We start from the raw sequence: 27,527 nt of genomic DNA on the forward strand, positions 1-27,527 counted from the left end.
AAGCCCAATGTTTCCTATGTTTAAGGCCACTTCCCTACAAATCTGAATAACACAATGAAACTAATGTAAAAACTAAGCGGCATTTTAATGTTATAGAAGTATAGAACCAATAAAAACATAACATATATGTTATATTGTGCTTATTTGTTAGGATTTTTAAATGTGAATAAGCCGTGTTGTGATTTTTTAAGGATTAATTGAACTTTTTCCACCTGTAGTTTGGCCCATTTTAAAAGTGCCTATACATGATGTTGATGCTCATTTTAGTAGAAAAGCCCAATAATAGGAAGAAGCCCAACAATATAGGCAGAAAACAGTTAGTAAATTGATAGAAAAATCATTAAACCCGAATGACAAGAATAATGGATCATAGGCCTAGAAAATAATAAATGGGTCTCAAAGGAAGCAAGTGGGCCTAAAGGAGCACAGAGAAAGATGTAGTTAGCCCATGGGCAGTATGAAAGCAAGAATGGACCAAAGCAGGCCCAAAGTGATGAAGTAAGTGAGTAAGGGATTGATGGAAAAGCCATGAACCCCAAAGGTAAAGGATATGGTAATTAGGTTGGGGAAGTCCAAAAGAGTTAGCAAAAACCCATGGGAATATAAAATTGGAATAGGCCAAAAGTGCCCAAAGAAAGAAAATGGGCTGAGAATGCCCAAGGAGAAAGAAATGGGCCAAGGAAGCCCGTAAGCAATGGAATGGGTCAAGAAGGCCCGAAGTAGCATGAATGTAGGCCCAATGGCAAGACTGGGTCATTGTAATTAAGTGAAAGAAAAGCATACAGCTGGCCCAAAAGAGGTCTAGCAAGCACGGATCAAATAACACCACAGCATGAATAACAGAGTGGCATGGTAGGAATGCTAGCAAGTTTACGAAAGGAGCAAAGAGTGGGTTAAGGAGAGAAAAGCCCATAATCAACCAAGGCCCAGCCCTCAAAGGAAGCAAGCTATGAAGAATGAAGGATCAGGAAACTAGTTCACGCCACAAGAGGTCAAGAATGAGCAGCAGAACACACAGACGAGCCTCTAGGCCATGGCAAACACATGAGTAATAGACAAGCTTTGGACACACACGGAAGTGGAACATGCACAAGGCTTAGACACCAGCAACTTGTACGTAGCCAATATAGGAATGGTGGGCCATGAGCCAGAGGTAAGAGAGGGTATGGTTTGGCAGTGGGAAAAAGGGAGAGCCTATTCTGGGGTTCCCACTCAAACTCTTTTGGAGGAAATGTCTTGCTGGGATGACATATCACCCAAAAGAGGGAAAGATGAGTTGAAACCACTAGGTACATGCCATGAGGGATAGTGAGAGAGAATGCCCACCTTGTTTCGGATGAGAATGCCATGGTGAACAAGCAAACAAAATAGAATTATTTGTCTGGTAATGGGATGTGGCACGACCAGCACAAGTAAGTGGTAGTGGCAGTTGACAAATCGGTGGGTGGTCTAGAAGGACAACCACACCCAGACAAAAGTGGTTAAATGGTGAAATGGTAAAAAATCAGTCACAGTAGGTAGTATATAAGAAGCCTCCTCCGTGTACAGTAGGATTATCAACACAACAAAGGGAGAAAGAAAAATAGAGAGTAGACAAGAGCGTGATAGCAGGCATGCACCAATAGGCTAATCCATTCTCTCCCTCTAAAAGCCTACCCTCTATTAAGGATTAAGGATTTCACAGGACATAGGCCATTTAGGCCCATCTTCTTAAAGTGGGTAATTTTTATAGCAGGACCTTCCTGTGAGGTTATCCACATTGAGGAAGTGGTTCCCTCATTGGTCTTAGTTCTGTAATGCAACTAAGCACGGTAGACTAACCATTTCTTCTTTGATTTTATTGATTAAGTTTCAGTGATATTTCTCTTTTATCCTTGCCATTTTATTCATAGTGTGTTTCTATTGTTGTGCTGTTCTTCTTTTTTATAATGTTGTGCTGTTCTTCTTTTTTATAATATTTGGAATTCTTTGCTTGTTTTGACTAACAGTAAGTGCTTATCCTTTATTGTTGCTATATTATACTTGCTTACCGTAACTCTTTTGTAACAATTTCATTTGTCATGGGCATATGACCAAAGTTTCAACAAAGGGGCTTTAGTTTGCAAACAAGCCGGTTCAAGGTGAGTTGCAATTAGATCGGTCCTGACTCTCCTACCCATAACCTTTGGGCCGTAGTGTGGCAGGAGGCAGCACAGCCCATAATCTCAAAAAAGGCCCACCACACACAGTTTGAATAAATGTCATTTAAACTGTAAAAATCCAGTTTTATTTTTATTTTTATTTTTTATTTATATAGAAAAGTACCCAGCCACATGGTTTTGTAATATTAAGTTATTTTGATCGAATGAGCTTTTTAGTTTTTTTTTTTTTTTTGCTTTTAAAAGAACAATTCAAATTTCCTATTTTAATCATTGTTTATATTTCGTTTTTATGCAATTATTTAATTATACATATAATTAGATTTGCAACAAAAAAAAAAAAACTACAAAGAAAAGAAAAGTACCCAACCATGGTTTTGTAAGGAATTTTTTAAGAAATAACCATAAAAAGAAAACTATTTTGTTAGTTGGCCAAGGTTTGAAACAATTTTGCTATCTAACAATTCGAGCACATTAGGGTTGATTTTGGGTTTATGCCAGTAGCTGGCTGAGCTGGAGGAACTGTCCATGTAGGCTTGGAAATCAAGTCTAATAGACTTGATTTTCGTCATGGAAATCGAGTCTAATAGACTCGTTTTCGTCATGGAAATTGAGTCTGCTGGACTCGATTTTCTTTCGTGGAAACCGAGCCCTATGGACTCGATTTAGTAATGCAGAAACGATGCCAAAGATCAAAACGTGATGAACAACGAAGAAGAAAGAAGCAAGCAAAACCCGGCAACCCAGGCGCCAATTCTAACCAAACCTAGGCGGCAAAAGCTTTAGGCGATGGAAATCGGATCAGACGTGTGGTTTCTCGCCATCGCTCCAGTGGAAGAAAGAAGCAACGATGCAAAAACCTAGCAACCTAGGCACTGATTACCAAACCCAAGCGGTTTCTCGTCGATTACCAAACTCAGGCGATGGAAATTGGATCGGACACACGATTTCTTGCCGCCACTCCAGTGGAGGAGAAGAACACGTTGGAGAGTGGGTTTGATTTTTTGTTTTGGATTTGATTTGTTCATGGGTTTTTGGAGCTTGGAAATGGAGAGTGGGATGGCATTTGGAGAGAAAGGAAAGAAAGAACAAGAAAAAAATCCATGTTTTGGCTGAACTAAAATCGAGTTTAGAGGGCTTGGTTTCCGTTAAACAAAACCGAGTCCTTTGAGCCCGATTTTCAAGAAGAAAAAGCAAGTCCTTTGGGCTCGATTTCCAGGCCTACGTGGACAGTGTGTCTAGCTCAGCTGCTGTGCAATGGAAATCAAGTGCAATATACTCGATTTATATACCAAAACCAAGTCCTTTGGACTTGATTTGTTAGATACCAAAATAGTTTCAAACATTGGTTAACTAATAACATAATTTGGATTTTATAGTTATTTAAAAAAAAAAATTCGTTTTGTAATGTTAAGTTATTTTGATCAAATAATAATATCTTTCTTTAATTTTTCACATTATTTATGAGCTTTTAGTCTTTTACTTTTAAACTTGAAGTAAATAGTCAAAAGATCAATTCAAAATTCCTATTTTTAATATATTTTATATTTTATGCAATTTTATATATATATATATATATATATATATATTTATATAAGTCAATTATAATCGAATGGTTGAGCCACTATATTCATAGTTCAATATATGGTTCGATAATGATAACTATAGTCCTGAATGACCCACTAATTATTAATATAATTTTAATTAATTTATATATAATTTTTTATTAAACCACGCATTGCAACAAAATAATTTTTTCCTCTATTTTTATTGAATTGAACCTTTGGTTTTTCTACAAATTTTTTTTTTTTTTTTTTAAATCTGAGAAATTTGGAAAGGTAAATTTGGGTTAAGAATGGGAATAAACATAGAAACAAACACACCTCTACTCCCTTAGGTTATCACAAAACCCTAGTTTCATTCCGTATAAATAGCTCTCGTTGTTACATCATTTCTCTCTTCACTGCATTCTCTCGCATTTAGCACCCAAAAACCCTAAGCTTTCCAAGCGAGAGAGAGAGAAACACAGCCACACAGCCATGGCAGAAGGACTCGTTCTCCGCGGAACCATGAGGGCACACACAGACATGGTGACAGCCATAGCAACACCCATCGACAACAGCGACATCATCGTCACTGCCTCGCGCGACAAATCCATCATCCTCTGGAACCTCACCAAGGAAGACAAGACCTACGGTGTCCCTCGCCGTAGGCTAACGGGCCACTCCCACTTCGTCGAAGACGTGGTTCTCTCCTCCGACGGCCAGTTCGCTCTCTCCGGCTCCTGGGACGGCGAGCTCCGCCTCTGGGACCTCCAGGCCGGCGTCTCCGCCCGCCGCTTCGTCGGCCACACCAAAGACGTCCTCTCCGTCGCTTTCTCCATCGACAACCGTCAGATCGTCTCGGCTTCCCGCGACCGCACGATCAAGCTCTGGAACACCCTCGGAGAATGCAAGTTCACCATCTCCGACCTCGAGGCGCACCAGGACTGGGTCTCGTGCGTTCGTTTCAGCCCCAACACTCTTCAACCCACCATCGTTTCGGCCTCGTGGGATAAGACTGTGAAGGTTTGGAACTTGACCAACTGCAAGATTAAGAACACATTGGCTGGACATACTGGGTATGTGAACACCGTCGCGGTTTCGCCAGATGGGTCGCTCTGTGCCAGTGGTGGGAAAGATGGGGTGATCCTGTTGTGGGATTTGGCTGAGGGGAAGAAGCTGTACTCGCTTGACGCGGGTGCGATTATTCATGCCCTCTGCTTCAGTCCTAATAGGTACTGGCTTTGCGCCGCCACGGAGCAGAGCATTAAGATCTGGGATTTGGAGAGTAAGAGCATTGTTGAGGATTTGAAGGTGGATCTCAAGACTGAGGCTGAGAAGGCCGATGACACCACCTCTTCTAATAGTACAAAGAAGAAGGTATAATTTGAGCTTTCTTTTGATTAATGTGTGTTTATTTGTTTATTGGTTATTGGATGTGGATATTGATAATTTGTTTAGTTTGAGTTTAGATCTCAGATGGGTCTTGTTATTTTGCTATTTAACCCTTTGTTGTTATTTGTTTCATTTCTTAAGATTGGTAGTCGATGATAATTAAATGTTTAGGATTGGATAGCATGGTAGTTTAAATTATCATGTGAACATTTTGTGCAGCAACTTGCCCTGCTAGTGAGTTTCATAAAGTGATGGAATTTGTGGTGTTGACTTTGTTACATAGTATAATGTAGTTTGTATAACTTCTGTATCTGTCAATTCTCTTTTCTTTTTTTTTTTTCAGTTTCTTGGTGTCAGGATTGATTTTGTTTTCGTATTGATTATTCTTTTCGTACTATTGACAATTGCAAATGTCATTGACGTACTGTTCACCGAGCATTTTCCGTACCATTATAGTTTGTTTGTTATTTCTATGGAGTAATTTCATTCTTCAAACCCATCGTCTCTTTGAATATGCTAAGTAGGTTGTTTGGATGTATTGATGCATTGGTATTCTTGGAAGATTTTTTTTTTATTTGCATATAATTTACATAGGTCTTTGGTGATGGCTTTTTCTATTTATTTAGCTGCATAAAATTTTTAGAAAACTTATAGTTCTCTTGAGGATGAGTTTGGATAGTCTCCTACTTTATTTGTTTTTATTTTTGGAGTTTTTTTTTTTTTTTTTGTGTGTCAATGTAATTTATTTTTATTTTTTCCATTGAATGGCAGGTTATCTACTGCACAAGCTTGAACTGGAGTGCAGATGGAAGCACACTGTTCAGTGGGTATACCGATGGTGTTATCAGAGTGTGGGGCATTGGTCGCTACCAGTAAAAGCTTCAGAAATTTGATATGCATTTCTATTTTGAGAGCAAACAAGTTACTTTTGATAACTGTAGCTGTTTGAAAGATTAAGGATTTTCTTGGTTACGCTGGAACTTTTGATCATTTTTATGTTGGACATGGCTTTGAGGCCAATTATGTTTTGTTTCTAGTTTTTATATTAGATTTTATATTGGCTTTTCATAATATGGATATGAAGTTAGTTTGCCTTCCTTTCTGGTTTGGTTGCATATATAATTATTTCTTCTTGATGTCTTTTTTCGGTGATGATATGGATTGTAGTTCAGTAATATGTGCTTAAATCCATAATTAGCTTGGATTCAGATCCTAGTTTTTTTAAATGCTCAAACCTTTGAATGCTGGAATTTCTTTGTTTTTTTACTAGATTTAGGATGCAGGATATTTTATTTATTGGTACTCCAATTAAACGTAACTATACTTAGTTCTGGGTAGGGGGTGAAGGTCTTATGTACAGTGATTTGATGGTTTGATCAGTACTGTGCATTCTTTTAATGGTTAGTTTGTCTGTTATGTTTATTCGGATATTTTTAATAATCATGGGAATGGATGGAGGAAAATGCCACTATTGTAAGAAAAGTTATTGTGGTAGTATTGGGCTCTTGTGTTCGCAGTGTGCACAATTACTGGGTAACAGATGTCATTATTGATCAGTCATGATTTACAAATTGCTTTTTAATTTTTTTGTATAGAATTCAAATTAGGTTCTTAGATCCTTTATTATAATTTTTCTCTTTGGGTGAGCGTAGGGATACTGTTAAGAGTTTTGATATGAAGTTGGAAGATTCACTAGCAGCAGTGTTATGTTAAGCTCATGGGTTTGGAAGATTCAGATTGTGAGGAGAATACCAGGAAACCGATGCTTGTGTTGCTGAAAAAGGCTCATCTTAAAGTGAGGTGTATCAAAACAGTAATGCTGAACTAATTTAAGATTTTTTACCCTTAATTTATTAAAACAGTGAAGGCTATAAGGATGCTTATAATATGAACTAATTAAGATCTTTACCCGTTATTTGTTTAAAAAAGGGATGCTTATAATGCTGAAAAGGGTGAGAAGAGTCTGGATGAATGTTCCACGATGTTTAATTATGTGTCAAGGGAAAAAAATCAACCAAGAAAGCTTACAACCTAGCTGGAACAAAATATTGAGCTTGATGTGACGTTTTGTTTGGGATAAGATCCCTCTTCCATTGAATCCTCTAATAATTCTTCAATTTTGATTTAGATGCAAGACAATGATAGGGAATTGGAGGGGATTCTCGTTAATCTGAGTAGATGTTTGAAAGCAATCACTGGATGCGCTGCTTTAGGTGCTGCACTTTTAAGGCTCTAATTTATACACTTGAAAAAATATGCAATGAGCGTGAGGGACAGCAGCAACACTTGCGTGTTCAAGACTTATTAAGTGCTTGGAAGAGATTTATTTGCATTTCCTTAAGTCTTAACTAGTGGAGTAAATTTCCTCTTGTAGGTTGTTGGTCATGGGAAAAATAGAAGGATAAAGCTGGTTTTAGAAAGTATAGAGATCAAAGCCAGCCATCTGAAGTTGAATATGCTGGTTATTCTTCCATGTAATTTATACTGCTATACTAGCTTTTAGGGACATGCTCCACACAAGTGTTGGACGCCCTTCTCTTATTCTTCAATTTTTATTTTTTATTTCTTTTTAATGCATGCTGTGATTCATAGGATTTTAAATTTGCTAGGAAATATCTCTAAGTGGAGGATTCCTAGGGGAGAAATTTCAATTAAAAATAACCTTTTATCTTTACTTTTGTTGGGATGAGACAAGAAGTGGCAGACTAATTACCAATTGATACTCCATATATTTTGCTAATGCTATAAATCAATTCCGTAAACCCTTTTCTTTTGAGGCGAATTGAGAGAGAGAGTGAGAGAGAGAGAGGTTTGAACAAAAAAATTACTATTCTTGGATTATAAGCCCTTTTGACATGTATACCAAATTTTCATATGGATTGGCTATTATTTGTCACTCAATTTAAAAACTCATGTTCTCAGTTCTATGTATAATTTTAAAAATAAATAAAGCTTGAAAAGCATTTTTACTGGGAAAAAAAAATGACAAAAATTTAGCGTATGATCAAAAAAGTTTGATTTTGAATGCATGTGGATAATGTTTCGAGACTAATTTGTTGTTATTATCCTTGTTATCTCGTTTCACAATTATAAATGAAAGTGTAAATTATATTAGGAGTTTAGGGTTGTTTTCATTTTGATTCCTTGAATTTTAAGATTTTTCATTTCAGTCCATTAAGTTTGGAATTTTTACAAAAAAAATACTACAGAATGTGTCAGCAACAGAATTTGCACCACAAAATACAAGAAATTCTTTCAAAATTTTCAATATCTCAACCAGGCAACCGAGACAAAAATAAAGGCAGATACAAAAAATACACCAATAATAAATGGTGAATGTTGCTCTATGAATGTAACACGGCAAAATTGCTCCCTTAACAAGAATATGCACCTCTTACTATACTAACTCAACTGGACAAGCATTTAGGACTCAATATGATATGCTGATTTAGTCCCAACACCGGAATCCCAATTTCCTCTCTCGCTTATACAAAACTAAATTTACAACTATATATGACCTCAAAACCCCAAGGGTGAGGAGACACCAGTGCATGGGGCTTATCACATCCTCATGAATATGCTTCCTAGTTATTCACCTTACAAGAAGAGATATGATGTCGCCTTTCACAAAATCTATCTACTAGGATTCTCACCAGCTATGACGATGATTGGTATATCATTTGAATGATTTAACATCATACTTGCAAGATATGACAAAAAGGCATTCTCGGAGGAGTTATAATCTTGAAGTTGATCAATCCTTTTTGGCTACCACTTCTGTTAGCCTGAAGCTGACTGTTCAACTTATTTCACAAAAAGCAAGCAAGACTCATCATTAGCCTTAGCCATGAGGGTTTAGTATATCCTCATGAAAAGCAAGCCAGACTCATAAGGACGTTCCAGATTGATGTTCAAAGATTCTCCGAACCGGTTCATGTAGAGCAACAGTCAGTGATTTGACTGTATCCAGCTGACCAGACTCATCATTAGTCATGAAGGTAAGCATATCCTCAGAATGACCAAACAGCAGGCAGCAAGGTGACAAATGTACAGGAGATTCATCATTACGGCATGTCTGAGATTCCTAACCTTGCATGTTGGATGGATTTCCATCATTATGTCTATTTACTCTAGAAATCAATTTGGATCCTTTCTTCTTTTTCAATTTATTTCGCAGAAGGCAAGCTAGAGTAATATCACCATCCTCTTCACAATCACCTTCTGGACTGAAGCTCACTGGGTCATGAGCAGCATGCTGCCCTTGGACAAGATCTCTTCTATCAGGTCCATTGTCACTATCTATTATGGTTGGCATATCCACCAAATGACTAGACTGCAGCTTGCAAGGTAACAACTCATCAGGATTACCACCCAGACAGCATGCCTGAGATTCCTTATCTTGCGTGGTAGATAAATTTTGATTTCCATACTTAAGTTTATCTGAGACATTGGAAAGTGACTCGACACCCTTTTTTGGACTAGATGAAGAGCAGGCCTGGCTGGTATTTTTGGCCACTTCAAGCCTTCTCTTCTTTGGTTTATTATGAAGAAAGCAAGCAAGAGTAACGTCATCTCCATTGGTTGCCCCTAAAATCTGCTTAGAAGAAATGTTTCTATGTTTTGAGACTTCCAACTTATCTTGTTGGAACAGAACAGATACATCCTGGCATTTCCCCGATGGCTCATTTCTTATTTTCCTTCTTTTTTGTTGCTTTACAGCCCCTTTTCCCATATCCAAAATGCTGCTTTCCACACCTTCACCATCAGTTTTCCCGAACTCCCCACTTTCGGGATGTGATGAGAAACTGTGGCTATCCTCAGCCAATTCCATACACTTTTTCCTTTTTGATTGCAGTTTAGTCGGTCTCTCCTTCCCTGCCCGCACATGCTCATTCATTGAATCAACCACTTCACCATTGGTTATAGGTAACAATGTTGAATCCAGACAAGATACATGATCAAGTGTAAGTTCATCATTAGTAATTCCTGACAACATTGACTTTGCAGAAGACAACATAGCATTCTGGTTTCCCCCCAAATCTGTAGTGCATTTGATCCTCCCAGAACAATGCTTGGATGTCTTCTTGTTTGATGTAGAATTATTATCAATAGCAGCCTCTACACATTCACCATTAGTTGTCCCTGATTCCAAACTTTCAGGCAGTAACACAAGACTCTGGTTGTCTGCAACTGGTTTGATGCATTTCTTTCTCTTTGAACATGGTTTGGGATGCTTTTTCTTCTCTATACTACCAGAACAAACTTGAGATTGTTGTTCACACTTCTTGAATCTGATCTTCCTTGGAACATTGCTGCATTCATAGGGGGAAAAAATCTCATTGAGTAAAGCAGAGTCAACCTTTATAGATAGTACGAAACAATATTAAAGGGGCATAGCTTATCCACCATTGTAATTCAAAGAAAAGAAAAATATTAAGAAATCCTAGAAAGCTTCTATGACAACTGTAATTGGAGCATCAAACTAGACAAGTAGACAAACTTACCATGAAGCTGCATTCTTCTTCTCCTTGGATGTTGCCTTACCTCTGTGCATTGAGGGAGCATCAAGTCAGAAACAGTACAGAATGCAATTAAAAAAAAATGGAGACAAGTGTCTGAACATTATACCTTAATCTTCCCTTCTGTTTACTGCAAGAATTTTCGTTTTCTGGTTCTGATATTGAACCAATCATTGGTAATGGATGAAAATCACTAGGACCAAGGGCAGGACGTTCCACCTCCCGATCTACAAAGTTGGATATGAGAGCGGCTTTCTGTATTCTTCTAGCTTCTTTAAGCATGGGCACTTCATGTGGAAGTAACACCTTCCATCTCCTGGTTTTAAAGAAAGAAGATGCAATTGAAGAAGGTTAAAAAAAACTATATATAGTCACTAAAAAATAGATGTAAAACATTTTGACATAATGAGATCTAGTTGTCCATCCCATAAAATCCAAAAACTTCATACCTTCGGCACTGATTATCTGTACGTGGAGGCACACATGCAGCAACTTTAGCCCAGCAATATCCATGTTCTGCTATTGCTGCTTTCAACTTGGAATCCTCTTCTTCAGTCCATTCACTCCAACTTAGCGAAGGATCTAAACTATTGACCCATCTGTCATAAGAATCAAAAGAATTAGCAATTTTCTCAAACCACAGCATCTAGATTGAATTAAAATTATTCCATAGTACCTTTCTCTACATTGCACTTGAGTTCGACCAGGCACAAATTGAGCTATCTTATTCCAATTTTTTGGCCCAAAAAGCATCACAGCAACTTTCAGGCGTTTGTCTTCATCTTCAATCCACCTCCCCACTCTTTCCCTGGCAGGATGAAGAGATTTTTTCCATCTGCATGTCATAAAATGTGATGATGAAATTAATTAATTTCCAGTGAGCAGACACAACCAAGTCCTAAAAATGTCATCTTCAGAATACAACATAATCCAAAGCATATAATCAATGGTTGCAAGAAGGAAACCAGAAAAATGTGTCAAAGAGAAAAATCTGGAAATAAACGATTGATTAAAGCAAAGCCAGATTTTTTTCCTTGTTCTTTTTTTGGTTGTATATATGTTTTTAGAACTTAAAAATGGCATATGGCAACAGCAGCAAAATTCTTTGCAAAAAGAAATCAGATATTTAGTAACCTTGAACTCAGGTCAAATAATGGCAAGATATATAATTCATTTGACTACATAGAAAAAGATGACCATAAGTACTATATCAATCACATAAATATGCCACGGTATTGTATTTTTGGGATAATGACTTGATAGACAAAAGGGAATAGAAAATATATGCACCTTGCTTAGGTTAGAAAAGGCCCAATATTGGTAAAATGAAGAGACTCCAGATACAGAAATAATTATATAAGATGAGGTGGCTTATTACAAGGCACAAGTTGAAAGAGGATGGTCAACATGCCATCAAAAAAAAGAGTGCAGCAACAGAGCACAACCAGTCCTCAAAAGATTTAAAAGAAAATGACCAAAAGCAAAAAAATGATGTGGAATGATAGGGCTCAAAGAAATGCGAACAAAGCCAGTTTTGGTAAAGGGAAGAAAAAGCTATTCAGGTTGTTGGACAGGTAATTGAAAGATTAAGGAAGAACTTGCATGCAACCCACTCTCACAAGAAAAAGTAGCATGTCTACAAGATAAGTCTTGAGGCTTGTCAGATATTTTAGGCTCAGGCTCTCAATCCTCCAGTGTCTGCTTCAGGCCCAGATCTCTCTCTGCTTTTCTTTTTCCACTAATAGTTGTTTTCGCTCAACACATGTTAAAGACCATGTCACAAGACATTGATAATTGTTAAGGTCATATAGAATGACCTTACCATCAGATAGATGATATCACAGTCAAAAAATCTACATGGTAGAACATAATATTGAAACAATTCCAATAAAAAGTACCAATTCCAATATATCTACACACATATAATTATATATATAATATGCCAGTACATATTTCTACATAATCAATGCACTGTCAATGTTAACTAGTAGGTTTCCTCAGCCCCAATCTCACTGCTCTTTCTTCAATAAGAACATAAAAATAATAATTTGCGGTAGCTCTAACTACAGCAAAAGATGGCTTTGTTGAAATAAACACAAACTCAAATAATCTTTTAAGATAGCAAACTAACCTATTAGAACATTGGGTACCAGCGCGTCCTTCCAAAGTAGATGCTACAGACTGCCAATCGCTCTCACCAAAGACCTCTACAGCCGCACAAAGTTGAGCATCCTCATCCTTAGTCCACGCCCCTTTTAGTATGGAAGCATTCAAACTCCTTTGATAACGTGCCAAGCACTGAAATGGGGTCCTGTTTGTCCCCAGCGATACTGCAATATCAAACCAGTTAATGATCCCCTTCTCTTGGACAAGTAACAAAAGATTTTTATCTTCCATAGTCGTCCATGGATTGTGGTTGATCAAGGGATCTTCATAGTTCAACCACCTAAAGGAATTAACAAATGTACATATTTAGCCATTAGAAAATAAACAAAGCAATCAATTTTTAAATAGTGACTGTGGTTCCAAAGACACAAGGAAATGAGAGCGTCACAGACGTCTGTGATGACAGCCATCACAGACGCATTTAGCAAGACTGTTTTGAGTAAAGCACACATCATGTATGGATCCCACCTATATGATCTATGATGACCTCGCACTTTTATTCAAGCCCAAGTATGCTATATGTGTCTGTGATGGTGATTATCATAGACATCTGCAAAGTTCGCTTCATTGGACACATATGCTTCATAGGAAATCAATAAACATGAAAACAATAGTCAAGAACTGCACAACTTGAAACAGAAAATTTGAAGACAAAGAAGTTTTATATAACATAAGATCTAACCATTAAGAAAACACATACCTTACTTCACATTCAGCACCGGAGCGACCTACAACATACATCGAAGCCAATTGCTCCCAATTCACCTTGGGCAGAAACTCTCTGAGATTTTCTGGCGTAACTTCAAGATCTTTGATTGATACGAGAATCTTGTCCAAATCATTTGAATCTCCACAAGATCCATCTAAATCACTATCAAAAAGAAATTTGTTAGGGAAGCATGCCTATGAAACAATGTTACCAAATAAGAAAGTCGAATGTCCACAAACAATGTTACCCAAATAAGGGCAATATTCTCAATATACGTAGAAATGTCTATGAAAACAAGAAGGAAGAAGATCCAGTAACACAAACTTGGTACCCTACTAGTATTATGCCTTTTTCTTTATTTTTTAGTTTATTTTTTCTCCTTCTGAGCACCATATACATGGATTTGGAATCTGTGTATGAAATCATCTAATAGTGATATAACTAGGTCCTTTAATTCTACATTGTCTCAACTATACATGGGGACTAATTTGCAAAGTCTGAGGCCTGAAAAAGACAGAATTTACATGGTCTCATAATCTAAGATCATAATGACAGAAGGCTTTTTCCTCAAGCTTATGCTTTTGGTGATGCCTGGTAAAAAAAAATTACATTATAGTTTTTTATAAGGGGTCATTCTGAATGTTTCATTAATTAGTCATATTCTGAATGTTACTCTCTAAACAATTACTTTCATAACATAACTTATGCTGTAGCAATAGGCTGGTTGGAAAAGAGTATAATCGAGGAAGCCCAAAACTCATTTTATGTGCCCTATTCAATTATAGAAGTCTTTTTGGTCCAATTAATTGTCCATGGTAGTCAGTATTTATTCAGTAGGTATTTTTAATTAGGGTTTTAATGTAGGGCCATGGTGTATTTAATAATATGGGCTGAAGTTTATTTTTCTTTATATGTTTTCTGCAGCATTACATAAGAGTTGTAAATTGCAATTATCACGTTGGAGAGCATGGTAGATTATTGAAAATTGACAACTTAGAGCGTTGTTCAACCCCCTTGGTACATCTCTCTTGTTTCTAGTTTCCTATTTCTTTCTCATTCAGTCAATGAGTTCTGGCTCATGGCACCTCCTCCTCCTCCCATGAGTGGGAGCGGAGGATGAGATTGTGGGTTCCAAACCCTCCAAGGGCATGTGTACCTTATCAATAAAAAAAATTTCTCATTCATCTTCTACTTGCCTCATTAATCTTTTCTCTTCTCTCTTTACTTTTCTCTGATTGATCTAAAGATTATGACTTAAAAAAAAAAAAAAAAAAAAAAAAAAGGTCTAAAGATTAAATGAAATCGGACGTGAACATATCTTAGTCTATTAAATCTCAAACCTAATTCTCAATACTTTCTGCGTTTAAACTCCAATCAACCCATAATTCTATATCAAACCAAAACCCAATTTCCAATTAATTAAAGCTGAAAGTCAGCCACTGTCAGACATCAGTTACTGAAGCACAAGAATGTTCTGCTAGTCATGTATTCTTTATCAAATGTAAAAAAATGGACTTCAGGCATGTTCTGCTAATCATTTATCCTTTATCAAATAATCCAGACCACATGCTTCAGTATAAGAGAATGGAGCTTTATAGCATAAAGTTCAACATCAGATGCAAGTAGCTAAGAACTTGAGTTATCAAACACAGCATGATTTTTTAGGGCACAACAACAACAGCAACAACCAAGCTTTTGTCCAAAATTTAAGGGCACAACACTAACACACACACACACACAAAACCCCTGTTTATACCTGAATTGATCCACAGAAATTTGAAGCACCATTTCTTGAAATTGTTGCCTTATTCCCTTTCCAAGATTTTCCCTTTCTGCCTTTGACCATTTTTTCTGATCTAATGAAAGTGGGAAGGTAGTCAATGCCATTCTATAATTAGTAACATGAGAATTCTCTGCTGGACCATAATACATGGCATGAACCCGCTTATCATTAACCTACAGAAACAAGAAAGAGATGTCAACATGAGAAAAACAGACAAGTAAATTATATAAAGCAAGTTGAAACTTCTGCAATTCTATATAAGAAAAGAAAAATAAGAAATTATGACTAGCAATCACAAAAACAAAAAAAAACAAAAAATCTTAACAGTTATTTGCTCTCTCTCCCTTCTCACCCAAATTTGGTTGAGCCTTTAGAACTAATCCTAAATGATTTAGTCCAGCCAGCCAGTTTTCATTTATTTCCTTGAATTTTTTTAAGTATTAAACTTTTATTGAGAAAGACGCAATACTTCATGAACACAAGGCATACACAATTTTTTTTTTTTATCAGTAAGAAAATAATTTATTGAAATAGAGAAGAAAAAAGAAAGGCCAAGGCCAAAGTACACAGGGAGTGTACTAGTGACACTCAAAAGAAAGAGAAAAGATAAGAATGCATCAAAAAACAATCAGCACAAAAAGGTAAAAGACAAACTGTCCAAGAAGGCCAGAAAGTCTAAACCTGAACCGAAATCAGAGCAATACACCTTCTGCAACTCAAACAGTGTACCCAAAATCTGAGATTTAATTTAAGTTGAATAGTCGAGCGTTCTTTCCCTTAAGGTGTACACAAAATACTCTTAAAGAATACAAACACCAATCATTACATACAAAGAGAGTAAATCAATGGAATTTAAAAGAGAACAGGTTCAATTGGACCTCTTGCTTCTTTGTTTTTGGTTTTCTGTTTAAGGAGTGCAATCCAGTCTTAGATTACTAGGTACTAACTCTTTATTATGTGCATAGATCAGATTCTCAAAAACTGATTTCTTAACATACATGACTTTTTTTTTTTAGGTTCTTGGGGTGGGTAATGAATATTACACTTATTTAGAAAAAAAAAAAAAAGGTCAAGTATTATCAGTATTAAAGCTGCAAATGGCAAAACATATATAGAACTGGTCTCAGTATTAAAAATAATAATAATAATAAAAAATAAAAAATAAAAAAACATTTGAGAAAGCCAAATGAAAAGATAAATATCAACCAACCTTTGAATCCTTAGAAACCAAGGATTTTTTCACCGAAATAAGCTGGACACGAGGATCCTTTCTCTGTGATAATGCTCGCCCGGTTCTTTTTTTGCAAGAAGCCTGGAAATCTTTAAGGATTTTAACACGCTCCTTGAGCTTTTTGTTTTCCTCAATTCTTGCTTCTAAGTTAACCAACTGACTCCGAATGAACTTCTGGGAGGATCTATTCTTTTTAATGGCATCCATAAGCAACAGAGCAGACTTTGGGAAGGATGACTTCTTAAGTGGCAACATAGGTGACTTAGAAGCACCCAGTTGATGGTTCTCAACAAAACTAGATGGCTGGATTCCCAAATTTTCACTGAGTGGACGCGTGTTACAAAAATCTTCAGAATCTGTAAATCCTTCACTAGAATTAGTTCTATGAACAATCAAATTATTGCTAGTTTCCTTCTCCAAGGATAGACTAGAGGCATCAACCTGCTGCTGAGGTTTACTTAGCGAACCCCCAAACCCAATTCCTTGTTTCAAAGTATCTGCAAATATAACCACACGCACCAGCTCTTTTAGACAGGACCAAAACACGAAGACATAAATTTACAGAAAAAAAAAAAAAAAAAAATGTGTGTTACAATGAATCTCAATCAGTGCTAACACAACAATAAAGCATAATGGTCAGTGGCGGAACTAAGAAGGGACTAGGGAGCACATGCTCCCCGCCCAACCCCGGATAATTTTTTTTTTTTTTTGATAGCTACAATGGGGGAGGGGGGAAATTGAACCAGGATGTCTTTGTTGAAAACTCCAGAAGGTGCCAATTAAGCTACAAAGCTCTTGGATTTTTTAATTCTACATATTAATAGGTAATATTTGAGTCTTGAGAGTTTTGTTCAAAAAATTCATACCTGGCCCCTTAAAATTGAAATTTGACCTCAAAAACTCATAAATTAAAGTGGCCACTTAGTCCTATTAGTCGCGAGTGGTGCCATTCAAATTCACAAACAATAATGGGATGTGGGGGAACGACTTATGTATTACAACTATGTGCTTGGTAAGACACTTTTGTTGTTTGCTTATTTGTGATCAAAATTAAAAGTTTAGGACCTCAATATTTGGATAGCGTCGTGCTGTCTAACTCCACATAAAGGATTGTTCAGGCTTCATCATCACCAAGGTGACTTTACAATTGAGCATCCTTATCATTTAAATAATTTCTATGTTGTAATAAATTCTTAATCAAAAGCATTAAATCATTTAAACACATATTGAAGATATTTGCTTGTTAATAAACAATTTTATCCACAAGAATTCACAAATCATGAAAAACTAAGTTTGAAGATGGAACTTCACCATTATGAGCGTAATGTAGTTCAACGTCTAGATTTCACTAAATTGTTTAACCTATCAATTTGTTTATTATAAAAATGTTGTAACCAACATTTTAATTTATACTTACTCTTCCAAATTCTACTACTACAACTATGGAACCAACATTTTCAACCACAAATCTTATCAACAACCAAACAAAAAGGTTTCGCAGCAAATTAGAAAATGATAATCCAACAAAACAATGAGATTATTAGGAGCAGTTACCGGAATCGTAGGCCGCAAATCGCTGCTGAATAGCGCGGAGAGTTTCGAAATCGTCCTCGTCGTCGTCGGAAGCTATCGGCGGGAGAGAACGGAGAGGCTTTAAGGAGAGAGTGTCGGAGTTGGAGTTGGAGAATCGGTTCTGAATGTTTCGGACCAATTCGAGGTCGTCATCGGAGTCGTCGTCGCCGGCGGCGGCGGAAAACAGAGACGTAGAGGGATTGTTGTTGTTGTTGATGAGGTCGTTAGGGTTTTCTCCGGTGATCATGCAGGCTCGCCTTAGGGCTTCGATGTCATCGTCCAAAACGTCGTCGTCGTCGTCATCGTCTGTGAACTCTGCTTTTTCTTGATCGGTGCGAGGAGTCATTGCTGTGTTAGGGTTTAGAGTGAGAGAAAGCGGTTGGGTTTTAGAGAATTACAAATACAAATTTACAAATACAAACAGAGACTTCCTTCGAGAGTTTATATATTATATTACCCTTTGTTTTTCAGTGAGGGAGAGAGACGCAGGAACGTTTTTTTTGCTAGTTGAACCAACACTTTTGTTTTTGTTTTGATTTGGGCAGTGCACAAGTCTGATGTCGTTGGGCTTGGTTTGGGCTTAGTTTTGTGTAATATTATTTTGTCGGAAATACTTTTTTGGTGATTTAAATTTTTTATCATTATCATTTTGTTCTCCACTTTTCTATTTTATCATTTTTAGTCCCAAAATGAAATGCGCAATTCATTTTGATTCTTATCGTTATCTCACTAACAGAAAATAGTCTATGTGACAAATGGAGTGCACCGTTGGCACACAAAATGTCTACATGGTCATTAAAATAATAAATTTTGTTATTTGGCATTTAAATAATGTCATGTCAACATTTTAAATATTAAAAAAAGCCACAAAATTCTAAACTTATGATTTTTTTAAAATTAAAATAAAATTTTCTTTTCCTTTAATTATTTTGTTGGAAGAACATGAATTCACCATAACACGATTATTCTCAAAAACAAAAAACAAAATTTTACTTTTTTAGTTTTAAAGATTAATTTTGTAGCAAATTTCTTCACTTTTCTTTAAAAAATTTGGCAACCAAACACAAAATCACATAGTTATATCATGAGATTCATAATTCTTCCAAAGCATGTAAGAAAGGAATATAGTAGTATCTCTCTCTCTCGATTTTAGATCATTGGGTTTCACTTATCACTTATTGATGCGTTTGGGATTTGGGTTTGGTGGTTTCAAATCTAGGGTTAGTGGTGGGTTTTGTGTTTGTTTTCTCAAAAAGCATGAGAAAATTTGGGTGGAGTTTTGTGTTGTGATTTTGTGTTGGTTTCTCATAAAGATGAGAAAATATGGGTTTGAGTTGTGATTTTGTGTTTGGATTCAAAGAATAATAAAATCTTATTGAATGTCTTTTGTGTTTTGTAAATCTAAGTGATTTTATGGGATTGGTTTCAAAGAAAATACAAGTTGTATGGGTTAAAATATGGGTGGTCCAAAAGGATATTGGGTCTGGACCAAAGGCCGCAACAATTAATTTATAGAGATGTGTTCCTTGACCAACAATTGAACTTTAAACAATAACTCGTCACCAAGGATTGATATCAAAGTTTGATAATAACTGATAATAAGACAAAGTTTGCTTTGTTTTATCTTTCTCAGAATGGCCTAGGAGCCTTTACACTCAATGAAATACAATATCGGACTTTTGTTTACAATGTTCTTTTTTTCTCTTATCTATTTTCAGGATCTTATCCTTAGACATGTGGGTTCCCTTCCTTTTTATAGTCCCACTACTTCAATCTTGGCCCTCCACGTGGATGGTGGGTGGTCTCTCTCCTGGATATTTGTCACATCCTTCTCCTCTCCTCCTTTTAAGGTTGTGTTGGGTAGGTAACAGGCTGTGAGACACTATTCAAGTGTTATTTGGCCATTAATACGACACGCCTAGTTAGTGCAGTGCATTAAATGTGAATGTGATGGTAACTTCACCAGGAAGTTTCCCTTTAACTCTTATCTGTGCTAGTTACTATTACCTCTCTTGAATCAACATTCTTGGTTTGGTTCACAAATCTTCCCAACTTCCTTGAACTGTCCTTCTTTTAGTACCTTCCTTGGATCAATTGCTTCTTCGATCAACTCCCCTTTTCGATCTACCTAAGCCCACTTGAATTATATGGATTGGTGGTTGGGCCCTTTATGTTCCTTGGTTCAAGCCTAATGGGATCAAGTTTTCTGGCCTCCCACACAAATAAAGAAAAGAAAATCTTGACTTTTTAATTTTATGGGCAACCAAACATGTTAGTTGGGGAAGAAAATAAAGAACATGACTTGACTAACTTGGGAAATAAAATGAAGAACTGGGAAGAACATCAACAATCATGTTTTGAATTCTTCATGTTCTTCCAAATATATATATATAATTTTTTTAAAAAAATAAGAAGTCTAGAAATGTTTTTTAATAAACAAATTTATAATTTTATCTGACATGGTTTTTTTTTTTAATTAAAATGTTGATTAGCATTTTTAAATACCAAATAATTTGTTTTAATATTATTATGGTGGCTATGTCAGCTTCATGCCTACCAATAGTGTACTCCGTCTACCATGTAGACTATTTTTTATTAGTGAAATAACGGTAGGAACCAAAATAGATTGCTTTTTTTATTTTATTTTGGGGACTAAAAGTAGTAAAATAGAAAAAAGTAGGGACTAAAATGGAAATGAGGCTAAAATGTAGGGACCAAAAATACATTTTCACCTATTATTTTTAGTTTTTTGTGATCCTTCACGTGACTAGTACCAATAGTATTTGAACATCGAAAAGTAAGGAGCAAATATATATATCTGATGGCAATAGCTTTAGGATATTACCCTGAATAGAGAAGCTGCATAGAGTTGCATGATCCACAAACCAAAAGAACTAATTCTACATAGAATTCCATTTTATAGATTACAAATTATCTGAACTTCATTTTTGTGGTTTAAACTTTGAAGGAGTCGTGATTTGTACAAGGTACTTTGATGACAAATAGAGCCAAATGTAACATTGATGGTTATCAAAACTTTAAAGACTAAAGTGATACAACTGAAATTCAAGGACAAAATTGAATCTTCACACACAATTCAAGGAGGAAAACAATTTGGCCTAATTTATATAAATAACCCTTCATTTTAAATCTTCAAATCTGAATCCTTTTTTGTACAAATATAGAGTTCTATAGGCACTGCCACTAAAACTAACACAAGTGCCGGGCACCTAATTTTAATGAATCCCCTGCAAGTCTTTCAACCCATTGAAGTGAGAGACAGAGTCTTAATTTCCAATTCTAATGGCCTGGTTCAAGCAAACAGGGTTTGATCTGCACTGCAACTGGCTTGTATTTGAGACCTCAATGTCCACAATAGTTTTCAAGTTGTGAGTGAGTGAAAGCCAGCACATGGTTTGTCTAGAACATAAAACCAGTTAAAGCATCCTTCCAGAACTTTAACAAATTTTTCCCCTGGTAGAAAGAAAGCAAGTGCAAACGTTTGGCAAGCGGAATTTAGGCAAACTATAAAAATGAGTTGAATAGTAAGAGCATTCACGTCCGTTTAGGCGGAATTTAGGCAAATTATAGCATAAGAAACTATTTTTCCTATTTTGACCTCCAAAATTTCAGACAGAATTACACTACTGTTAGATCATTTGATCATTCTAATTCTTATAATGCCTAGCTAATCAGATTATGAGTATGCAGACAGTCAACCCTGCAACCTCAAAGCTTTCTTTCTTCTTCCAGACTGCTTGGCAAGATAACTATATTGAAGAAGGGTAATAAGGTACAGAAAATTCCATCAGCATGACATTGGAAACCTCCATTCAAAACCAGTCTTCAATCTGACATCTAATACTACTAATAAAGAAACAAAAATGAGAAAGAAACACACAAACACAAGGGAACTAAATGGGGCAAATATGTGTCAGTGGAAGAAGCCTGAAGCCTCTTGAGAAAATACCCTCTTAATAGACCTACCAAGAAATCTAGAGGAGCTACAGAAAGAAAACTTGTGCAATCCTAAATTATTCAACCAATAGATGAGAGCAGGAGTTAGATTTCATCCCCAAGGAACTTTTAAAACACAGTTAGCAATGAAGCATCATTAACATTGTGCAGTCCAACTATCCAAGTCAGACAGTGCTATCAAAAGGCAGCACAAGCCTTATGAACCTCACTCTTCAATAGGCAGCATCAGCAAAAACTTCATCATTCAAAAATATAAGGGACACGTAAATATTAGTATATGATGGAGATAGCTTCAGAATATAACACTGCATATGCTGCATCAAGTTCAAGTGCTTACTTGTTGGATACTTGGATCCACAAACCAAAGAACCAATTCTACATATGATTCAATTAAATAAATTTTAAATGAATTCAATTCAATTTATTTCGCTCATTCAACACAATCCTATGGGCTTTGATTTTGAAACCGAACAAGCAAATGAAATTCTTTTTTGAAACAACCCTTTTTAAAATCTAAGAGAAATTACATTAGAAAATTCCATTGTGCCCTTTTTCCAAAGGGTAAAACCCTAGTCCAAAACCACATGCTCACATCTAAAATGCTACTAAAAGCTTTAACCAAAATGGAATAAACACCAAAACCTTCACTTATTGAATCAAAAGCATCATTAACATTGTGCATATGAAAGAGAGGGTATAGTTCAAGTTAGACAATGTTATCAATAGGCAGCATGAGCTGATGAGCATTGCATAACAACAACTTCAGCATCAAAAAGTAAAGATAAAAAATACATAGGGCACATAAAGATTGATATCTGAAGGGAATAGCTTTAGAATGTAACTCCGAATACAGAAGCTGCATCAAGTTGCTGGATCCACAAACCAAAAGAACTCATTCTACATAAAATTCACTTTTATAGATTTCTAATGAATTGACCTTCAATTCATTTCACTATTCTTTTTTCTTTTTTTTTTTGATAAACTGCATCCTTTCAATCAACAAACAAAAGACCAGCACAGGAGCAATCAAACCTACACGCATCTGAGATGACATTAGGAAGATTGAGCTTATAACAACAAAGGGCACTTCTAATACTAACTGACAGCTTTGCAGTAGCAGCAGCAAGCATTACATGCTGTACTAACCCAGCAGAATCTACAACTAGGAATTAACTTACTAAGTTCTAAGTTATTACTGATCATAGTTTGGAAAGCCCAACCAGCTTGAGCCCTGTTTGAATCAAGACAATCAAAACAGGCTTCTGCATCCCCTTCAATTCATTTCACTCATGCAACGGAATCCTAATGACTTTGATTTTGAAACCAAACACGCAAATAACATTCTATCAACCATCTTTTCCATTATTCCCTTTTTCCAAAGGGTAAAACCAAAGTCCAAAATCACATCCTCACGTCTAAAATACTAGTAAAAAATAGGACGAACTAATCCAAGGACTCACTTCAATTTACTCTACTAAGCAACAAACACCAAAGCCTTCACCACCGCTTTCGCATCAAAATCACCCTCTCCATCCTTATAAAACCTTCAACAATAACAACAGCAAAACATAATAATCCAATCTTCCCACCTCATAATCAATATTTACACAATTCAATTCAATTCTTATTAACATCAAATCCAATGTGCTACTAAAATTCCAAACAGCATCCATTTCAAAAATAGCCCATATTCAAAAACAAAAATCCCAAGTGAGAAATCAACATAAGCAAAACATAAAAAAGGCTTTTAATTCTAAAAAACACCCAAATTTATTTTATTTTCAATCTATACAGAACCCAAAACTTAAAAAAACCCGTCCAAAATCACCACTTTCCAATCACCCTCATAAAACCTTCAACAACAACAATAACAACACATAATAATCCAACATTCCCACCTCGTAAAACAATAATAGTTACACAATTTAATTCATATCAGCATCAAATTCAGTATACTACTAAAAATTTTCCAATGAGCACATTTCCTTTGATTCCATGTCAAGTTGTAAACAACAAAAACTCGTATCCATTTAAAAACAAAAAATCCCATCTGAGAAACAACATAAAAAGGCATTTCAGTTCCAAAAACGCCCAAATAAATTTTATTTTTCAATCTAACAGAACAAAACCCAAAAACTTAAAACATATTTTGTCTACCAAGAAGCTTTCTTAATGCCAGCAAGCGCACCTTTGGAAGCAAGTTCACGAAACACAATACGAGACATACGGAAGACCTGGTACACACCACGAGATCGGCCAGTGAAGATGCACCGGTTCCTGAGGCGAGTGAAGGAGCTGTTTCGAGGCAACTTGGCTAGCTTGTACTGTTGTTGTTCTCTCAACTCCGGTGGAATTTCTGGGTCTCTGAGGAAAGCCTTGAACAGGTTGCGCTTCAGTTCGAACTGTTTGGCCAACTGGCGGCGCTGGTTGTCGTGAATGTTGCGGTTCTCTCTGCGGACCTCCATTGCTTTTGTTACCGATCAGATGCGACTGTTATCTTCTCACGTTTTTCAGAAATAGAGTGAATTGTAAATGGGTTTTTGGACTTTGACTTGGAGTTAAGTTGATAAATATTACCCTCAAAAAAAAAAAAAAAAAAGTTGATAAAAAATATTAGTTTTTACTGTAGCTTTTATCAACCCAAAAAAAAAAAAAAAACTGCTACAATACTCCATACAGCTTTTTTTAAAAAAAAAAAAAAAAAAAATCTACTTTATCTATTTTAATAACTCATTATACAATATACCCAATATTTAAAAAAAAAAAAAAAAAAATCTTCTATTATTTTACCACTTCATTTAAATATTTTTTCTTTAATTCTTTTATTCTTTCTTAATGTTTTCTTTATTCTTTGTTTTCGAATGTATTTTCAATTGATCATTTGAACATAGTGAGCACATTTTTTAAAACCCAAAATTTTTTAATGAGCATTTTTTTTAATTGAACAATCATATTTTTGGAAATACATATTTGTTGTGATTATCATATTTTTGGATTTTTTTTCCCTTCAACTGGCATGAATGTTATTTATATTTTTTTTTCTTCAAACTACCATGAATGTATCTTGTGCGCTCAGCGAATGAGACATTTTTCTCACTAACATGTGGCCCCAAGCTCGGAGCATTTGAAAATATCTCAACGATCACATATCTACTCCAATTGAATTAAACTATCAACTTGTCAGACACTATTTACATAAATCATATACTAAACTATGAACCTATCAAAACTCATATCAAAAGGCAAACATATTATAAAAGTCATTATTAAATTTACCCTGTCCACTTGAAGTAGTTTCAACAACACTAAACTACCAATACAGTCCACAAAAAAATTCACATACACAACTCACGTGAAATCACAATAAAATCTCACATGCCATAACTCACAAAAAGTGCAGGTCCATCCATTTATAAATCATGGCTCCACAAAAATTAACATTGATCATATCTCCAAGAAAAACAACAATTTAATTCCACTACAATATGATAAGTTCAACAATTTCTATCAACATTCTCTGTATTAAATTAGAAGACAGAGATTGATTACTTGTATTTGGAGTTGAATCAGCTAGCAAGCTTTGCCCTAGTCGGTGACCAACCGTGATGTCCAAACGATGTTCAAGCTTGTGATAGAGAGAAAAGACCCAAAACCAAACCCTAACCCAAAATCAAAACCTAATCCAAACCTAATGTAGAACAGACCACCATGGCCTTTATGGAGTCCAAGTGTGCCTAAAATCGTGCAAGGTAAAAAGGCACTAGTAGAAATCATTAGGTGACAGAGTCAGAAACGAATGAAATTTGCCAGGCCGAAATGAAACGGCCTTCGGAGCAATAATCATAGCTTTGCCACGAGGTACTCCCTGAAAAGGGCGAACTCATTCATTTAGGCCCTGAAAACTACAATTTTGCCGTTTATATTAATTTTTGTTTCCTTAATAAATTTTTGCTCAAAAGTTAGAATAAAGTTCTGCTTGTTTTGGGACGGCTCTTAAGGTTAGTAGTTTATAATTTTGCATTTAACTCAATTTTTCCTTTTTGGTAAATTTCAATATTTTGTCACCTAATTGCGTAATTACTGTGAATTAGGGTTTCAGACTTTTTTCTTAACATTTATATGTTTTGTAGCCGTCAGAGGCAAAATAGAGGATTATTAATAAACACAGAATTTTGTCAAATTCTTTATCTAGTAGATTCCAGTTTATCTCCTTGTGGATTCAAGAAAACCTCTCATGGATTTGAGGTTTACTACCAAAAGCTAATAGTTTAGTTTCTGTTCCATCGAGAGACCATCGTGTGTGCTTTCTTCAGGCTTCTACGACACCAAACTAAAACCTAACCCAAAGAAATCCATGGACCCAATGAAAGGAAGATTAGGTCTGGGCAAAGGGGAGAAGGGGCTAGGCGAAGGGAAAAGAGGGCTGGGCTAGGTGGAGAAAGGGCAGAGCAATCACAAGGGAGAGAGGTAGAGTTGTGGGCTCGTTTCTATGTGTGTGAGAGAGATAGTGAGATATGGCAGAAACAAGATAGGCTTGTGGGAGTAAGATAGTGAGATAGGGCAAGAACGGAATAAAAAATTGTTTTTTGCTAATAATATTCAATTACATTGAGTTGCTGTAACTATGACTCAAAATATTTTATCTTTAACTTCTTTGTTATAGTTGTAGTGTGTGTTTTTAGTGTTTTGGTTGCTAAAATGACTATTGTTGTGAATGCTCTTAGTGTCCGTTTGGTTCCGCTTTAAGGACCCAAAACATGCTTTTTCCTACTGAAACTCCAAACCACATGTTTGGTAACGTATTTTAAACGCGCTTTGTAAAAAAGTCCATTCTCCAAATACAAAGGAGAAATACAAGATCTTATGGCACCTGGAGGTTACCATTGGAAGGTTAAGCTAATTTCCCATTGTTTTTCCTTAAAAACCCAACTTAAACCTCTTTGTTTAAAAGACAGATTACATGGTGCAGCCCTAGAATCAGAGCAAATTTACGGAGTTCCCTTTGCTGTTGCTAAGGTTCCTCTCCTCTGTGCTTCTTCGGGCTTCTCTCCTTTTTTTTGGGTCTTATGCATCTCTTTCTTCTTCTTCTCATCTTTTGGGTGAAGAAGAAGAGCTGAAGAAGAGATACGTTGGTGGGTGGAGGAAAGAAAAGATATTTGATGGGGGGATTGAGAAGAAACAAGTGGATGAGGAAAAAAAAAAAGAGGAGAAAAAAAAGTCAATTGAGTGGGATACATGTCTCATCATGTAAAAAAATAAAAATTACAAGTGTGTTATGACACAACAAATTATCACAACATTTTTCAAAACAGTTGAGGTATCCAATATTCATATGTCAAAAAGAAAATTTTAAAAAATTAATAAAATATTAGACTAGGATTGATCACTACTAAAAACAAATAGTATTGTGAAAATATTGTGAAATTTTATTGTGTCCCAAAGTTTTTTTAATTATTGCTATTTTTCTTTAGAAAAAAATAGTGTTATTCACAGTT

At 35.8% G+C, this 27,527-nt stretch overlaps 3 protein-coding genes across 4 annotated transcripts; 1 reads left to right on the forward strand and 2 right to left on the reverse strand.

Moving 5' to 3' along the window:
- Positions 1-4,083: 4,083 nt before the first annotated feature.
- Positions 4,084-6,213, forward strand: LOC115964077 (guanine nucleotide-binding protein subunit beta-like protein). The gene is made up of 2 exons (XM_031083381.1): positions 4,084-5,059; positions 5,846-6,213. Exons 1-2 carry the CDS (start codon positions 4,178-4,180, stop codon positions 5,948-5,950), a joined length of 987 nt encoding a protein of 328 aa, XP_030939241.1. The 5' UTR covers positions 4,084-4,177; the 3' UTR covers positions 5,951-6,213.
- A 2,102-nt stretch (positions 6,214-8,315) lies between these two features.
- On the reverse strand, positions 8,316-18,604 carry LOC115963146. Its single transcript, XM_031082042.1, has 10 exons — positions 18,037-18,604; positions 16,462-16,979; positions 15,225-15,424; positions 13,460-13,630; positions 12,725-13,039; positions 11,270-11,428; positions 11,043-11,192; positions 10,703-10,909; positions 10,579-10,620; positions 8,316-10,386 (listed from the first exon to the last, which is right to left on the reverse strand). Exons 1-10 carry the CDS (start codon positions 18,398-18,400, stop codon positions 9,159-9,161), a joined length of 3,354 nt encoding a protein of 1,117 aa, XP_030937902.1. The 5' UTR covers positions 18,401-18,604; the 3' UTR covers positions 8,316-9,158.
- Positions 18,605-21,141: 2,537 nt separating this feature from the next.
- On the reverse strand, positions 21,142-24,557 carry LOC115962722 (ribosomal protein S14, mitochondrial-like). 2 transcript variants are annotated; one of them, XM_031081599.1, is made up of 2 exons: positions 24,221-24,557; positions 21,142-21,528 (listed from the first exon to the last, which is right to left on the reverse strand). In XM_031081599.1, exons 1-2 carry the CDS (start codon positions 24,495-24,497, stop codon positions 21,437-21,439), a joined length of 369 nt encoding a protein of 122 aa, XP_030937459.1. In that variant the 5' UTR covers positions 24,498-24,557; the 3' UTR covers positions 21,142-21,436. The 2 variants fall into 2 exon arrangements, with proteins under 2 accessions (XP_030937459.1, XP_030937460.1); XM_031081600.1 differs by lacking the exon at positions 21,142-21,528 and adding an exon at positions 21,538-22,267.
- Between the last annotated feature and the right edge of the window lie 2,970 nt (positions 24,558-27,527).

The sequence above is a fragment of the Quercus lobata genome, chromosome 10, assembly GCF_001633185.2.
Source record: "Quercus lobata isolate SW786 chromosome 10, ValleyOak3.0 Primary Assembly, whole genome shotgun sequence".
In the NCBI taxonomy this organism is placed as follows: domain Eukaryota; kingdom Viridiplantae; phylum Streptophyta; class Magnoliopsida; order Fagales; family Fagaceae; genus Quercus; species Quercus lobata.

Excerpts from the sequence above, each read along its gene's own strand:
- LOC115963146 (XM_031082042.1), bottom strand. The coding sequence starts at position 18,400 with ATGACTCCTCGCACCGATCAAGAAAAAGCAGAGTTCACAGACGATGAC. Across the intron at positions 16,980-18,036 it reads ATTTGCGGCCTACGATTCCG|ATACTTTGAAACAAGGAATT; the intron begins GTAACTGCTCCT and ends TTATATTTGCAG. Across the intron at positions 10,387-10,578 it reads AAGAAGAATGCAGCTTCATG|CAATGTTCCAAGGAAGATCA; the intron begins GTAAGTTTGTCT and ends CTATGAATGCAG.
- LOC115964077 (XM_031083381.1), top strand. The coding sequence starts at position 4,178 with ATGGCAGAAGGACTCGTTCTCCGCGGAACCATGAGGGCACACACAGAC. Across the intron at positions 5,060-5,845 it reads CTAATAGTACAAAGAAGAAG|GTTATCTACTGCACAAGCTT; the intron begins GTATAATTTGAG and ends ATTGAATGGCAG.
- LOC115962722 (XM_031081599.1), bottom strand. The coding sequence starts at position 24,497 with ATGGAGGTCCGCAGAGAGAACCGCAACATTCACGACAACCAGCGCCGC. Across the intron at positions 21,529-24,220 it reads TCGTGAACTTGCTTCCAAAG|GGGAAAAATTTGTTAAAGTT; the intron begins GTGCGCTTGCTG and ends TCTTTCTACCAG.